The sequence below is a fragment of the Epinephelus lanceolatus genome, chromosome 2 (assembly GCF_041903045.1).
Source record: "Epinephelus lanceolatus isolate andai-2023 chromosome 2, ASM4190304v1, whole genome shotgun sequence".
NCBI classification, from domain to species: Eukaryota; Metazoa; Chordata; class Actinopteri; order Perciformes; family Serranidae; genus Epinephelus; species Epinephelus lanceolatus.
The window spans coordinates 2746583-2763403 of record NC_135735.1 but is presented as its reverse complement, the minus strand read 5'-3'; the positions used below and the strand labels follow the sequence as shown (position 1 = coordinate 2763403).

General features: G+C 38.1%; 1 protein-coding gene across 1 annotated transcript; it reads left to right on the top strand.

Annotated features, from left to right (window-relative positions):
* The first annotated feature begins 1555 nt into the window (after nucleotides 1-1555).
* Nucleotides 1556-14976, top strand: ctsd (cathepsin D). The gene is made up of 9 exons (XM_033625837.2): nucleotides 1556-1716; nucleotides 5462-5618; nucleotides 8572-8695; nucleotides 8804-8922; nucleotides 9019-9218; nucleotides 10835-10957; nucleotides 11605-11749; nucleotides 14071-14169; nucleotides 14422-14976. Exons 1-9 carry the CDS (start codon nucleotides 1655-1657, stop codon nucleotides 14581-14583), a joined length of 1191 nt encoding a protein of 396 aa, XP_033481728.2. The 5' UTR covers nucleotides 1556-1654; the 3' UTR covers nucleotides 14584-14976.
* The last annotated feature ends 1845 nt before the right edge of the window (nucleotides 14977-16821 follow it).

Here is a 16821-nt window from a genome sequence, read left to right as displayed (position 1 = left end):
AACACGTAAATGAACAGTGCTCAGTACCTGCAGGGAATACACTGCAGCTTGTTTGGCAGCGCTCGCTCCAAATACTGGACCAGTTTCAAAACTTGTCACAAACACACACAAAAAAAGATTTTTTTTATTTATTTTTTGATTTTAAATACTTTATTTATCCCCAAGGGGGAAATTCAATCTTTTCACTCCGTTGTCATATACATAGACAAACAGGCCTGAAATACACACATGCACAAACAGGACCTATACATGCATTCAATGGAGAGATGTCAGAGTGAGGGGGCTGCCCATGGACAGGCGCCCCAAGCGGTTGGAGGGTTCGGTGCCTTGCTCAAGGGCACCACGGCAGTGCCCAGGAGGTGAACTGGCACCTCTCCAGCCACCAGTCCACGCTCCAAAATAGAGCCGAGGTTGAAAAATACAGAAGTTACCCTTTAATATCTGTGTGTTTTAATGTTTTTTTGCCCAGTGTGACATACCTCTAGTTCTTTTGTAAATGTTGTTTGTACTCTATAAGTCTCTATTGGGTTTTTTGATTAATACATACACACACATATATGTATTAGGGATGCACAGTAATATCAGCACATCATCAGTATCGGCTGGTATCACCTTTGAAATGAACTATCAGAATCGGCCAACTTGCTTTTTCTTATTTTACACAATGAATGAATATCACATATACTGAGCAGTATTGTATTTCATGTCTCCATCTGCTGGTGGGCCGTCATGATAAGAGTATACATGTATAACATGATGTTAATTCAATAATTATATAATAATTTAATACAGAAGAGACTCGATGATCACTAAAATTAGGTGGGAAAAAAGTGGATATATCGATATCAGTATCAGTCAAATGAGTTGATACATATTGGCATATCTGCAAAAAATCCTTAAGAAATTTATATATAAAATGACCGTGTACAATACACAATAACAGCTGCATATGGGAGTGTATATGAATATATATGAAGAGTACATGAAGAGTATGAATGACAGTATTTAAAGACCATTACATAAAAAACAAATAGATTAAGCATACAGAGGGAAAAAGTAAATTCAGTCAGAGGATTCAGTTTATTCCTTTTAAATAAACTGAGTGATTTGAGAAGAACCTTCAATTCTAAGAGAAAAGATAAAAATTTAGGAAGCGATTTAGAGAATTTCTGTTTGTGAATAAAACATTTAGCATTTAAATAAACAAAATTAATTACACATTCAAGAGTGCTATGACCTGGAATTATCATAATAACGAATATAATATCCCTAAGGCTTATTGTATGTTTGCTTATTGACCCTTTGTTGATTAGTTTGTTCACTTTTCTTGATTACATGACTTTAGTATTTGCTTATTTTATTTACTAAGGGAGGGGTTTCTTAATTTCACTCGCACATATTGTTCTTCTTCTGTTGTTGTGTTTCTGTCGTTTTGCTTTGTGCAAATAAACCTTAAAATCCTCAAGTTCAAAATAAAAAATAAATAAATAAATGAGTAAATAACATTATCCCCGGAAGTGACGTAACAGGAGCGGCTCCAGCCTCACGTGACGGAGCCTCCACTCCTCCCGTCAGCTGATAAAAGTCGACAACAAGTCAGAAGCTGCTCAGTCATTGTTGTGTCCGTGATTCTTAGACTCCGTCGACTGTTACAATGAAGCTGTTGCTCCTCTTCGTGTTGGCGGCGGTAGCTCTCAGCGCCGACGGACTGGTTCGGTAAGAATATTAATTATTAAAATAAAATAATAAAGTGTTTTTAACGCGGTTTAAGTGAACCGACGTCAGAGCTGGTTAGCATGCAACTTACACAATGTCAGCTCTCTTACCTAACAGTGTCCGACGGGGACAAAATGTTTCTGCTGCACATTTCAAATAAATAATATATGTAATTTTCAGGATGTTAGCTCACAGCTACTTCAGCTCTATGTGTGTTCATGGAGCTAGCATGAGGCTAATGAACGTTAGCCATTGTGTGTGTGTGTGTGTGTAAAACCGTCTGTATCGTCGATGACTGATGATCTTGTGACTTATAAACCTGTTGAGTTGAGGCTGTGGTCTCAGCACCTCTGTGTGGGCTCATAATGGAGATGTTTCCAGAAAATCATACTGGGCTGTACTGGTCCCAATATGAGTGTGACTGTTGGGTTTAAGCTGCTTAATTTCTGCCTCTCTTTAAACATGTTAAATCAGTGTGCTCACACAGAAGAGACATGCAGCTGAAACGAGGACCACAGTTAGACACACAGAGGAAGACACCAGTGCATTAATCAGAGTGAAGGGTGCTGAGATAAGTATGATATGATTAATGTATCAGGAGGCTTGTTGCAGACACAGGAGGGAGATGTATTGCAGAGTTCCTTCCTGCACTGCGGCTGCTGCAGAACAATGAACCCTTATTAACAGCAGACATTTGTCAGATTTGTCAGATTTGTCAGAGTAGGAGCAGCTCAGGTGAGACTGATGTCATGAACGATGGCTCAGTTCCATTTAGTGTCCCAGTAACTTGTGCCAGTGAGCCAGCATGCGCAATACCAGGGGCGTGAGCTAAGTGGAATGCAGCCATAACTGATGTCATTGAATACACCTGTGCTCAGGGCTGCGACACTATGACAGGGTGTCTGCAGGGCCTGATAAAGGCTTGAATTAAGATCTCTTAATATGAGGTCTTAAAGTCTGAAATTGTCTTAAAGTCAGATTTTATGGGTCTTAAATATATTCGGTCACATAACTGTAAAAACGTCTGCAGCCTGACAGACCCAGTGACTGTTGACAGTCATGGAACAGACCGAATAAGTGCAATTGCAACTGCATTTATGACAGCGATTTAGATTTGTTTTCTTTTTACATGAAACACATTAAACTCACGCTGCTGTTGTCATTTTCAGTGTGTTTAGTTGGCAGGAGTACGTACACGTGTCACGCACACACATTTATATATGTTGTGTATTTCCATTGCATGTTTGGTCTGAAAATTCTTTTATAAGTTGGAATTAAAAAGGTCTTTAAAAGTCTTAGATTAACTTTGTCATATCTGTAGACACCCTGTATGAGATTTTCACTGTATGTCCAAAAATGTCACCGTCATTAAACAAGTTATATTATTAGTCAAAATGTCCCTTGAAGGAATGAAAGTGGAGGGGTTAAGGGTGGCAGTAGCTCAGCAAGGCAGCAGTGCCTCAGTCTATAGGGACCTGGGTTGGAAACCAGACGGTCGCTGGTTCAAGCCCCTGTTCGGACCAAATATGGAGAAATATTGAGATATTGAAAAGACACAAAAAAGAGGCTACTAAAGAAGGTTAAGAGTAAGTTTTATTTATTCATCATATATCAAGTCATCAAGTTATTTATTTCTTTTAATGATCAAAACACAATATAAAAATTAACATAAACATCAGCAGCACAAACAGATTGAATATAAGTGCTAGAAATACATATGAAGAACATTAACTTGGATTAAGCTTTATTTTTCTCCAGGGTTACGAAAAGTTAAGACAGTTTGCAAGTTTGTCCCACAGCTTTCCACTGTGTTTTTCCTCCACACCTTAATGTGCTTCATTCAGCTGTGAAGGTGACAACACACTGAGTTACACTTGTCAACAGAGTGGGAGTGGGTAGGGTCCAGTTTTGGAAAGACTCTGAGAGGCATCATTGCTGCATGATTATGACACTGATAAACCCAGATGTCTTCTGTAAATAAACTGACATCTTGTCACTGAGTGCAACCCTCCTCTGTCTTCATCAGTGAACATAACGAGGATAACGCACCAACGTTTGAGCTGATTTCTGAATTATGTTCATGTAGTGACATTAAAGTCTGCTTGTAATCCAGTCTAAAGTTAAGGCGGACCGTACATTTGCTGCTTTTGCCTGTGAGCTTTGTAACAGATTAACGTTTTCTCTTTTGATTATATTTGATTTGTAGCTGTTTTTCTGCCTCTTTGATATTTTGTGTTGGATGCTTTTATTGTGAAGCACTTTGTATCTTTTATTTTTTAAAAGTGCTTTATTTTAATCTTTCACATTCTTGTTTTAGTTTTAGTTTAATCGCCCTTTTAAGGCGTCATTTTAGGCTCTGGTAACTCTTAGTTTGCATATCTTGTAATCGTGAGTTGCAGCTCTCTTTATGCACACACGTTATCATGGGGTGTGCTCAAGATATGAAGCTTCCACTCTGTGGTAACTTGGGCGAGTGACTTTCTTCTACATCCTGCTTTTATACAAACCACAGGGTAACAATATGGCGGCAGGGCGTTTTTAGTGTTTAGAGAGCTGTTTCAGTCACATGTTTGATTTCTGTAAAAGTGTCTTGGTGTTCGTTCACAGACACTGAAGTTAACGGTAACATGACTCCAGTGTAAATGGAACCACATTAAGGTTTGCTCTTAGTTTAGGGTTTAATTTATCAGGAGGAAACGATGATGAAGCCTAATGCAGTTAGCTGACTCTTCATGTACTCATTACATGTTAGATTTACAGTCAGTTTATTAGGTACACTGAGCTGAAACTAATGCAGAGTGATCCAGCAGTCCTGCAGGGAATCCTTTCATCATGAAGGTTATAATGTTCAGTTTCTGTTCTTACTGTTTCAGACAGTGTTGATTCAACTTACGGTCATTTTGGAGACTCACAAATGTTCCTCCTATTTTGTCCACCCCTTTAGTGAGAGTCAGATAAAAAACAGAAACAGCTCTGTATCGAAAAATACAGTTCAATAACACCACAAACGGTAGGATTTATCGCAGGCCTTGTATTCAGGGTGTCTGCAGGTCCTTCAAACGTCTTAAATTTATTTTAAAAAATAATGATTAGGCCTTAAAAGTCTGTAGATCATCTTAAATTTGAATCAGTGAGGTCTTAAATGCTATAAACATTTTATCTAAATTTATTTATCAGTCTTTTAATTTATTTTTGTCCAAATGAGTCGAGCTCTTCTGAGTGAAAGTTCACAAATCTTTTAACCTGCCACTGAACTTAAGTCTTTTATTATTCTGTTTTATACTTTGTACTTTTTAGAAAAATCTAGAAAAACCAAACTAACTCTAATCATATTCCTACATACATTTGCAGTGGACCACATATATACTACTTAGCTTTATACTGACCTGCAGTGCCTGTTTTAAATTTGGATAAAAATCATCTTGAAGGTTGTAAAAAGCATTAAAGTGTCTGATGCCTGTTGACACCCAAGTGTACCTAATAAAGTGGCTAATGGATGTATCAAAAGAGAGACTTTTTGGGGCATGTTTTTGTCACAGGCATTTCTGTGTTATGTATAGCTTGTAAGTGTATTTTGCAACACCGAAGGATAACACGGTGCAGATAAGGTTGATAAGTATGTGGGTTAAATCTTATCTGCACAGCCACCAGTTGTGTTTGTGCTTCATTATATTATTCAGAGACCTTAAACCAGGCTCTAAATCTACAGTCCTAAATCATCTTTTCTTATATTTCTGTGTTTCAGAATTCCCTTAAAGAAATTCCGTTCCATCAGACGTGAGCTGACAGATTCGGGAAGAAGCATTGAGGAGCTTCTGGCCGACACACACTCCCTTAAGTACAACTTTGGCTTCCCCTCCAGCGGTGGACCCACTCCAGAAACCCTGAAGAACTACCTTGACGTAAGCCTCACTCTCCGAACCACTGACCTGTGGACCCTTTAGTCTTCCCTTTCCCCTAATGCACCGCTCAGAAGCCGTAAAAGCCAAGCTGGGTGAGAGCTGCAACAAAGGTCCTCTTGTGTTGTTGCGACCGCCTCGGCCTTTTTCTCTAAATCCTCCCCGCTGAATGGAAAATTAGACTTTGCCTGTCAAGACCAGAAAATCTTCTGCAGACAGCTTTTGTAGAGAGGCTGTGACTCGTTGTGCTGCAGAATAAAATCAGCTTTTTAAGTGATGAAACTGTGAGAGTAACGGCGTTAACCACGTGACGGCTGACTCAGTGTTGATCCGTAAGCCTCTTGATCCTCATCAGCTGACGGAAAGTTTGTTTGTTTGCTCTCGGTTTTACAACATGTCAGGAAATGACCTTTTTATCTTTGATAATGACATCAGCCCGTCACAGTGGTTTGAGAGGAGAAGAGTATATAAGCATTTCACTCTGACTGGCTCAGGCTTTCAGATCGTCTGATGATCTTTGTGGCTGTGCTGCTGCTGCAGGTTGTTCTACATTAAAGGAGTCATTACCCTAGGAAGTAGATTTAGACTCGTACTGGTCAGTAAGGGCGTATCACGGATATCGGTATCAGTATATCTGCTTGTCAATAAACTTCACAATAGAAAGGCCTGCAACGTGTTAGGTAATTCAGGAGTAGTGTCTCCATTACATACTTTGTCCACACAAGAACACTGACCGCTTCATTTTTTCTAGGGATTTTTGCTGATATTTTTAGATTCATTTTTGCCAATTGCTGATGCTGATACATGCGCATATGTTTCTCCACCCAATTTCAGAGGACATCAAGTCTCCTCTGTTGTGGAACTGACATATAATTATGCCTACTCTTATTGTGATGGCTCTGGTGGCAGACGCAGACATAAAATACACCACTCTTCAAAACGAAAAAGACAAGAAACAAGAAAATTACTATAACTTGTGTTAAATGTAAAACATGCTATACTTATTTTTATGTAACAAAAATGTGCGACTCCATATATCTTGGTCACAGTTCTTTAAAAAGTAAAACAAATTTAAGAAATCCTTATTAAAACAATCTGTTTTTGCAAAAACGCTGCATGTTTTTCCAGAAATAATTTTAAACCGCAGAGCTCACAATAAGCAGTCTTCATGGCAAATACTTGTATACTGTGACCTGCAACATTTTCATCTGAAAATCAATCATGCAAATAAAGAATTTACTTAAATATCACTGATGTAACTGATGAGACATGCAAAATAAAAAGTCAGCTGTTTTTAAGGCATGTTGTTGAACTCAAGGAGGTCATGCACCCTTAAACCCTTTTTAGCTGTGCACTAAATGATATGGCCGTACTGTGATGAATTACATCAATGCAGGTGTTACTATTGACATTTCTTACCATGTCTATAAACACCTGCATGTCATGGGTTGAACCCTGCGTGACCCTGACACTGAGTCGTCTGGTGAGGACTTATCTGTGTAATGAAGAGAAAAAAAAGTTAACACCTCCTAATCAACTTCTGCCTCACACATCCACCCAGGCCACACTCACACCCTATCAGCCCCGTGTCCACTTTTCATTTTCCAAAGTTACACAGTAGGTGGAGTTGGGCTCAGACCTAAGTTACACTCAAATTAATTTTACTCAATTATTTATCTGTCTCCTTTTTATTACTTCAAGCTTTATTATTATCCCCGCCAGGTGTAAGCAGTCCGACTGTAACCTGGTTTTGTTCTGTCTGCCACACAGCATCATATCATGGCAGGAGTTGTTTTACAAGTGGAGCATTTTGCCTGTTTAATTTTGTGAACTTTCAGAATTAAAAATGCCATGCAGTTAATGTTTTTAATGATTGTTTTTTAAATGTTTATTGTTGTTTGTCCTACTTTGTTGTGCTGCAGCCTTCAGACAAAGTGAATAAGGTCCAGTTATGAACGACGTGGTTAAAGAGTTCTGGCTGTGTTTTACTTATTAAAAAACATTAATCGTCATCATTGGATTGTATTAAACATGCAGTAACTGCAGCAGGATGACTTCATATGCTATGTGCATGTGTCAGGCTCCATCAAATGTAGATTAGCAGCATATTTTTATTAGCTTCATGGACATGTCTGTGGCCTGTCCTGTTCTGTATCCAGAGTAGGGTTGGACAATGTCTATCCAGTTGGCATATAAAGATGTCCACAGTCAAACAATGACGTCATGCACATGAACTTACTTTTCCTCCGTACATCTTAAAAGCCACCTCATAATTTGATTAAATAATCTGTTTCCTTTTGAGTAAATCAACTCACAGAGCTCTTATAACTATTAGAATAAACCTTTTCTTCTTTTTGCACTTCTTTGCTAACACTCCTTAAAATACTTCATCAGCTGCAAGGCGCTAAATGTTTGTCATCTTTCATTGGCCTCACAAAATCAAATCTTGCTCAGTAAAAGAGGAAGAACACTGAGGTCTGGATGACTTTGACATAACTCTCACAGTCTTAAGATTTTGTGAGTTTCAGCCACATGAAGCGGAAGTTTGCGTCAGCTTATAAATTTGTGGAGTAATCATTTGTTGTGTCACGCTGTAATTGTGAAACAATAACGAGCGATTTATTGACATCATGACTCAGTAACTATTTGACCTGCGTCCTACTAACATTCGCTGACACCAACAGCTGTAAGGCCTCATCAGCAACCAGAATAGATCCGCGACTGTGTTAACCTGCTTTGTCAGACCTTGTTGTTGGTTTGATTTGTTGTTGACCAGTTTTCTGTGGTGAGGGATTACTGTAATCTCTTTCCTAAATGCATAAGATCAGCTGGAGGACTGTGTGTTCTCTCACATAGATTTATTTACTGTCGTGGAAAGTAAATCTCCACAAGCTCTCAAGATCCTGATGGCTGTTATTGAGAATCCTAATATTGTTGGGTTTTTTTTTTTGTCCAGGCCCAGTATTACGGTGAGATCGGCCTGGGGACCCCTCCTCAGACCTTCACTGTGGTGTTTGACACGGGCTCCTCCAACCTGTGGGTGCCCTCCGTTCACTGCTCCATATTCGACATCGCCTGCTGTAAGTCATCCCAGATACAGTCCTGCATGTGTCGGCTGTAAAGTCACGTCTCCGTAGTAGAAAGTAAAAAGGTGACATGTTGAAGCTTTTTCTCCTTTTTCTTCGCAGGGCTTCACCACAAATATAACTCCGCCAAGTCCAGCTCGTACGTGAAGAATGGCACTGACTTCGCCATCCAGTATGGGAGTGGCAGTTTGTCGGGCTACCTCAGTCAGGACACATGCACAGTAAGCTAATCTCACACGTTAGCATCACATCCAGCTGTAGCTTCAGTGGAGTTTTACGTGACAAGCTTCTGGTGGGTTTTTTTTCTTGCTCTCCAGATTGGAGACATATCTGTAGAGAAGCAGCTTTTCGGTGAAGCCATCAAGCAGCCCGGCGTGACCTTTATCGCAGCCAAGTTTGACGGGATCCTTGGCATGGCATACCCTCGCATCTCCGTGGACGGGGTGACTCCAGTTTTTGACAACATCATGGACCAGAAGAAGGTGCAGAAGAACATCTTCTCCTTCTACCTGAACAGGTGGGACACCGTACAGTTGTAGCGTGTTATTGACTTATAACTGTAGAGCATGTAGTAGCATTTTATTTATGTCAAGCCACCGCCGCAGCTTGACTTCAAGTAAGGGTGTGTTGAACGAACAAAATGGCAGCAGGTGATTAACGTGATTTTAAGGAAAATAAATGGAAAAAAAAAAACGTCATGTTCGACACAGGCCAGTTGTTGGGCCAAAAAAATCGTCCAGAGCATCAAACTAATTCTCAGTTTTTCTATTTTCTCCACTGTTTGCTTTTTAATCTTTTTATTTTTCTCTATTCTAGTTTCATCTCGTTGTTTTCCTGCACATTTTTTGTCATGGTTTTTTATATTTGTGTGTTTTTTCCAGTCCTTGTCGTGATCTGACAACACATCCGCTTGACCAATCTTGATCAACAGCGCTACCATCAACTCCTGAAAGCACCTGGGACTTCAATTTAGCACCACCTTCAGTTCTGATCAGTGCCAAAATTTAGCTTAGTTTAGATACTCGTCCCAAAGCAGGTGAACACAGAGCAACAGTTCATGTTACAATTTTTAAGTTTCCTCCTGCAGTGGAAAAGGAGCAAATGTTCACTTTAAAAGCTGTGTTACTGCCCACATACTGCTGCAAGAGTCAGAAACAGGAAACACTTTGCAACTGCTCAGCGGCCTGGTAGATGTGACCACAGCTGGTGTTGAGTCGCGTTGGGACACTTGGATGTTGCTGCCATCATGTTGAGAAACTTAATCCTCTGAACACAGTGTGTACAGCAGGTTAAGATGTTAACAGGGCCTCTGATAACAGCAGCAGATAATAATGATGTGCAGATGGATCCTTCTCACACATGTGGTCATAACATCCAGTGAAAGTGGAGAACAGTATTTCTTGTCCTCGTCTGAATTTAGTGATCTTGTTTATGTTTGACTAATTTATATTTCTGTATGCAGGATTTCGTTACCTAGGTGTGGGTGGTGAACAAATTGTGACATGCGTAGATATTAATCTTGATAAGTGTTCTACATTTATAGACTTCGGGTCAAAAACTGCACAAATAACTTGTTTTAATTTTGATACTGAGGTCATCCACAGATTAATATCACCAGACTCTGCAGCTCCGTTGAGCATTTTTAATGTCTTTTAGCTCATAGTTTTAGATTCACAGACTGCAGCCCTCCTGTATGTCTGTAAACACATTACCTGGATATTTGCAACTACCTGGTGAAGAAAGTGGAAAGTATTTAGCAGCTGAAGAGTCAGATAATTGTGTCAGATGTTGATTAAACAGAAACACGACTTGCTAATGTTGCTTCATGTCCACCAGATGTTTAATAAGGCAACTGTTGGCTGCTTCAGTTGTGCTCCAACTATGGGAATATTTTGGAAGTGGAGGCACGTGAACTCAGAATCTGTTCTAAAATACCTGAATGAAAAACTTGAGAGTGGAAAAAAAACAACAACACAAGAAGACACTGGTAGTATCTAGCTGTCATGATGGCTGTGATTTCTTTCAATACTCTCTGTTGACAGAGTCCAGTATAACCAGGATGTTCTTATGACTTGATCCTGATGTTTTTCCGTCTGCGGAGACGACGTTTGAATTCATGTCATCTCTCTCCAGAAACCCAGACACTGAGCCCGGTGGTGAGCTGCTGCTGGGAGGAACTGACCCCAAATACTACACCGGGGACTTCAACTACATCAACATCACCCGGCAGGCCTACTGGCAGATCCACATGGACGGGTGAGTGCTCCAATATTACACCCCAAACACAGAGATCGTTACATTATCATCATTCTAATAAGTCAGGCCCGGTTGTAGTTCTCTTACTGGGGATGATTGACACACAGCAGATGCTTGCAACACAGAGGGGACAAACACAAATGTGGAAACTTGGGGAAAGAGATGGTTTTTTTTTTTTGTTTTTTTTAATCTGTAGTGTCTTCAAAGCATTTAGGTCTTTCTCAGCATTGTTTAAGTTACATTTGCGCACTTTATTTTCACTGATGGGAGGATTGTTGTTTAGGATTTTTTCTATATATATATATATATATATATATATATATATATATATATATATATATATATATATATATATATATATATATATATATATATATATATATATATATATATATATATATATATATAAATAATCAATCTCAGTTGATAAAATATTTAGATTTTTGACTGTCAGACGAAACAATTTGGAGGCATCACATTGAGCTGCGATTGCCATTTTTAATTTTTTGTTCACTGAAAAATAATTACTAGATGAGAAAATGTTGAAAGTAATTTGGTTACAGCCTTGATTACATGCTGAGTTCAGTGCAGAATTTCTAAACCACCGTGATGCTGAAAGGTGTGTATTGTATGTGTGTGTGTGACAGGATGGCTGTTGGCAGCACTCTGAGCCTGTGTAAGGAAGGCTGTGAGGCCATCGTGGACACCGGGACGTCTCTGATCACCGGCCCTGCTGCGGAGGTCAAGGCCCTGCAGAAGGCCATCGGAGCCATGCCACTGATCCAGGGAGAGGTGAGACAAGCAAACTTAATTTGTCCAAAATCATGAAAAAAGTCATAGTATAGCATGTCGTCCTAAATCATGAAAAAAGTCATAGTATAGTATGTCGTCCTAAATCATGAAAAAGTCATAGTATAGCATGTCGTCCTAAATCATGAAAAAAAGTCATAGTATAGCATGTCGTCCTAAATCATGAAAAAAGTCATAGTATAGCATGTCGTCCTAAATCATGAAAAAGTCATAGTATAGTATGTCGTCCTAAATCATGAAAAAGTCATAGTATAGCATGTCGTCCTAAATCATGAAAAAAAGTCATAGTATAGTATGTCGTCCAAAGTCATGAAAAAAAAGTCATAGTATAGCATGTCGTCCAAAATCATGAAAAAAAGTCATAGTATAGTATGTCGTCCTAAATCATGAAAAAAAGTCATAGTATAGTATGTCGTCCAAAGTCATGAAAAAAAAGTCATAGTATAGCATGTCGTCCAAAATCATGAAAAAAAGTCATAGTATAGTATGTCGTCCAAAGTCATGAAAAAAAAGTCATAGTATAGCATGTCGTCCAAAATCATGAAAAAAAGTCATAGTATAGCATGTCGTCCTAAATCATGAAAAAAAGTCATAGTATAGTATGTCGTCCAAAGTCATGAAAAAAAAGTCATAGTATAGCATGTCGTCCAAAATCATGAAAAAAAGTCATAGTATAGCATGTCGTCCTAAATCATGAAAAAAAGTCATAGTATAGTATGTCGTCCAAAGTCATGAAAAAAAAGTCATAGTATAGCATGTCGTCCAAAATCATGAAAAAAAGTCATAGTATAGTATGTCGTCCAAAGTCATGAAAAAAAAGTCATAGTATAGCATGTCGTCCAAAATCATGAAAAAAAAGTCATAGTATAGCATGTCGTCCTAAATCATGAAAAAAAGTCATAGTATAGCATGTCGTCTAAAATCATGAAAAAAAGTCATAGTATAGCATGTCGTCCTAAATCATGAAAAAAAGTCATAGTATAGCATGTCGTCCTAAATCATGAAAAAAAGTCATAGTATAGTATGTCGTCCAAAGTCATGAAAAAAAAGTCATAGTATAGCATGTCGTCCAAAATCATGAAAAAAAGTCATAGTATAGCATGTCGTCCTAAATCATGAAAAAAAGTCATAGTATAGCATGTCGTCCAAAATCATGAAAAAAAGTCATAGTATAGCATGTCGTCCTAAATCATGAAAAAAAGTCATAGTATAGCATGTCGTCCAAAATCATGAAAAAAAGTCATAGTATAGCATGTCGTCCAAAATCATGAAAAAAAGTCATAGTATAGCATGTCGTCCAAAGTCATGAAAAAAAAGTCATAGTATAGCATGTCGTCCAAAATCATGAAAAAAAGTCATAGTATAGCATGTCGTCCAAAATCATGAAAAAAAGTCATAGTATAGCATGTCGTCCAAAGTCATGAAAAAAAAGTCATAGTATAGCATGTCGTCCAAAATCATGAAAAAAAGTCATAGTATAGCATGTCGTCCAAAATCATGAAAAAAAGTCATAGTATAGCATGTCGTCCAAAATCATGAAAAAAAGTCATAGTATAGCATGTCGTCCAAAATCATGAAAAAAAGTCATAGTATAGCATGTCGTCCTAAATCATGAAAAAAAGTCATAGTATAGTATGTCGTCCTAAATCATGAAAAAAAGTCATAGTATAGCATGTCGTCCTAAATCATGAAAAAAAAGTCATAGTATAGCATGTCGTCCAAAATCATGAAAAAAAGTCATAGTATAGCATGTCGTCCAAAGTCATGAAAAAAAAGTCATAGTATAGCATGTCGTCCAAAGTTATGAAAAAAAAGTCATAGTATAGCATGTCGTCCAAAATCATGAAAAAAAGTCATAGTATAGCATGTCGTCCAAAATCATGAAAAAGTCATAGTATAGTATGTCGTCCTAAATCATGAAAAAGTCATAGTATAGCATGTCGTCCTAAATCATGAAAAAAAGTCATAGTATAGCATGTCGTCCAAAGTCATGAAAAAAAGTCATAGTATAGCATGTCGTCCTAAATCATGAAAAAAAGTCATAGTATAGCATGTCGTCCTAAATCATGAAAAAAAGTCATAGTATAGCATGTCATCCAAAATCATAAAAAAAAGTCATAGTATAGCATGTCGTCCAAAATCATGAAAAAAAGTCATAGTATAGCATGTCATCCAAAATCATGAAAAAAAAAGTCAGAATAAAGTGACACGTAGATTTATATTTTTATTTTCTTGTCAGTTTGTAGTTTAAATGAATGTAACACGTGAACAGTTTATTAAAGAGTGATGTCTGGTTGTTTCAGTACATGGTGAACTGTGACAAGGTTCCATCGCTGCCCGTCATCAGCTTCACGTTGGGAGGGAAGACCTACACTCTGACCGGAGATCAGTACATCCTGAAGGTGAGACTGTGTGCAGGTGATGATTATTGTCCAGCAGAGGGCGACAGAGTTGACTCCTGCAGCAACAATACAACACTGTGACTGTGTGTTACATCATAGAAACAAACAAGTGCAGCTTTGTTTGACCGAGTGAAGCCAGGAGGAGGCTGGTGTGTCGTCTGAGGAGTGACCACACATTCCTCTGTCACATTTATTTAAAACTCCCCAGCAGCTCTGTTTCTGACTCTGTGTCTGTCTCCTTCAATTATCCAGGTGAGTCAGGCGGGAAAGACCATGTGTCTGAGCGGCTTCATGGGCCTGGACATCCCCCCTCCTGCCGGGCCCCTGTGGATTCTGGGAGATGTATTCATCGGCCAGTACTACACCGTCTTTGATCGGGAAAACAACAGAGTGGGCTTTGCCAAGTCCAAGTGAGCAACACGTTCAAGTGCAACACTAAACATCCAAGTTTTGGAGACAAAAATCTGACCTGCACACGTTTTCTGTTGCTTTGCAATCAAACAGTATTTAGCAATAGATTTTGTGTAGAGCCTGAATGCACTGATCGGAACAATTTGTACAATTTCCAGCAGAGTGTGTGACACGGGTTGGAGGTTTGGACTGTGTGTGAAGGTGTGTATGATCAGGGATCAGATGATTGTAACGGTACCGCCCTTTTTAAAACATCTAAGTGATTTTTTTTTTTTAATCAGGGATTTGTTTCAAACAGAACACTTAATTTGCAATTTAGGAGGAAACTGTTCCATTACTACTGACTTTGAGATGTATTTTAATGTGATTGGCCTGAATAAAAAGTTTTTAAAAGAAGCTGTGAGTCTCTGCTGGTTTGTCGTTCAGTTAAATGTTTGGTTCTTCCCAGACACACACATTGAGGATTAAAACTCCTCGGTCAATGAGTTATATGTTCAGGTACGAGCAGGCACATGTGTAAAAGCTCTACTTGAGCAGAGTTCAAATGCACATGCTTGTCCAGTCACGTCACTCGAGTCGGCCACACGTCAGACTGTTGACCCGAAAATTTGCAAGAATAGGTAAAAAGAGAAAATTAAAAGTTGTTTTTAAAACAAAACAAAAAACAAACAAGGAAATTACCCAAAAGCCCCTAAAAATAACAATAATAGTGTACCATAATTTTAAATATTTTTGCCCTAGGTTTTGTTTTTAAATAACTTGGTAAATCTATTATTATTTTGCCATTTGTAGGACATTTCTTACCATTGCTGTTTTCCCCTTGTGTTTTTTTAAAATAAATTTTTAAGGTTCAAAGGTTTAAATGTTTGCTAAAGGCGTCTGAAACCTGGACTTTAAAATGTTTAAATATCAGAATTTCCTAAAGTGTTAAACTTTGTGCAGGAAAACTTAATCAACCAGCGAGACGATCCCAAGACTCAACAAACCCTTCAGACTTTATTATTCCCTCCATCACTTTAATGTACAAAAACTCAGCTACACATTAACTGTAGATTTATCCAGAAGTTATTTTACTGCACATGCTCAATAAAAACACAGTCCACATAAAAACATCCTCTCAGCTGTTTAGTATTCAGTAGATAAAGTTTGTCTTCACATATTTCTCACTATAAAATCCAGTTTAGTAAAGCTCCAACACAATGAGACAGAAATCATCATCACAGCACCGCGCTGACTCGTTCACTGCGAGTCACTCGGCAGGTTTTTGGACCTTTCTGCTGACTTGTGTCGTCAGCTGACCTCTGACCTGACGAGTCGGAGAGGGGGATCAAATCTGGTACCATGGTAGTTTTATACTGTAAAAACATAAAACTGAAAATTTAATTTACAAACAGATAAAATAATTGATGGGAATGTCTGTTTCTGACTTATGAAATAAATTAATCAAAATACTTCATTAAAATTCTGTAAATCCATCAACACAAGAAACTGATCGTCACCACTTTCTAATAAGGCACTGTTTATTAAAAATATAAGAATTGAACAGGTTTATTAATGGTCAGTAAATCATTTATTAATGCTTTATTGATAAGATATTGATCACTGACTTTCTGGAGTAATATCTGTTTATTACAATTTTGAGCGGGACTTACAGGTATACTTCTGCATCGAATCTACCCCATAACCTGACCTGCACCTCCCCAGAAATGAAACTACATGTTGCAGCAACACAACAAAGCTTTAATTTACTTTAATTTCACAGATAAGAAACAATAAATTGTGAAGACAATAAAGCCTCTACAAAAATAGCATTTTAAGTCTTGTGTGTGATTTATCCTGGTTTTATATATATATAGTAGAGGAAAAGTCCGCTAGCTGCTAGGCTAATTTATACAATGTAAAATGCCATAGGCTTGTGCTAATTACATTAGCATGCTGTATTTGTGGGGAAAATGTGTCCAGATAAAGACAAATGCTGTGTTTGTGAATGCTGTCATAATAAAGCTGATTTGTGTACTTGTGTTTGAAATTGTCTCTATTAAGCCGTGTTTAATGTGTGTTTAATGTGTGTTTTGAATCAACTAAACTTTACAGCACTTCACAGAAACCCCACCACTGACTAGTGTTTCGGAGGTGTAACTACAGAGTGACGCAGACACAAGTATAAGTGTACAAATATTAACGCTCATGACGGCGTAGGCTCTGCATAAAGCTGACGCACAAGTTTAAATATACCTTCAG

Excerpts from the sequence above, each read along its gene's own strand:
- ctsd (XM_033625837.2), top strand. The coding sequence starts at position 1,655 with ATGAAGCTGTTGCTCCTCTTCGTGTTGGCGGCGGTAGCTCTCAGCGCC. Across the intron at positions 1,717-5,461 it reads AGCGCCGACGGACTGGTTCG|AATTCCCTTAAAGAAATTCC; the intron begins GTAAGAATATTA and ends TCTGTGTTTCAG. Across the intron at positions 8,696-8,803 it reads CATATTCGACATCGCCTGCT|GGCTTCACCACAAATATAAC; the intron begins GTAAGTCATCCC and ends TTTTCTTCGCAG.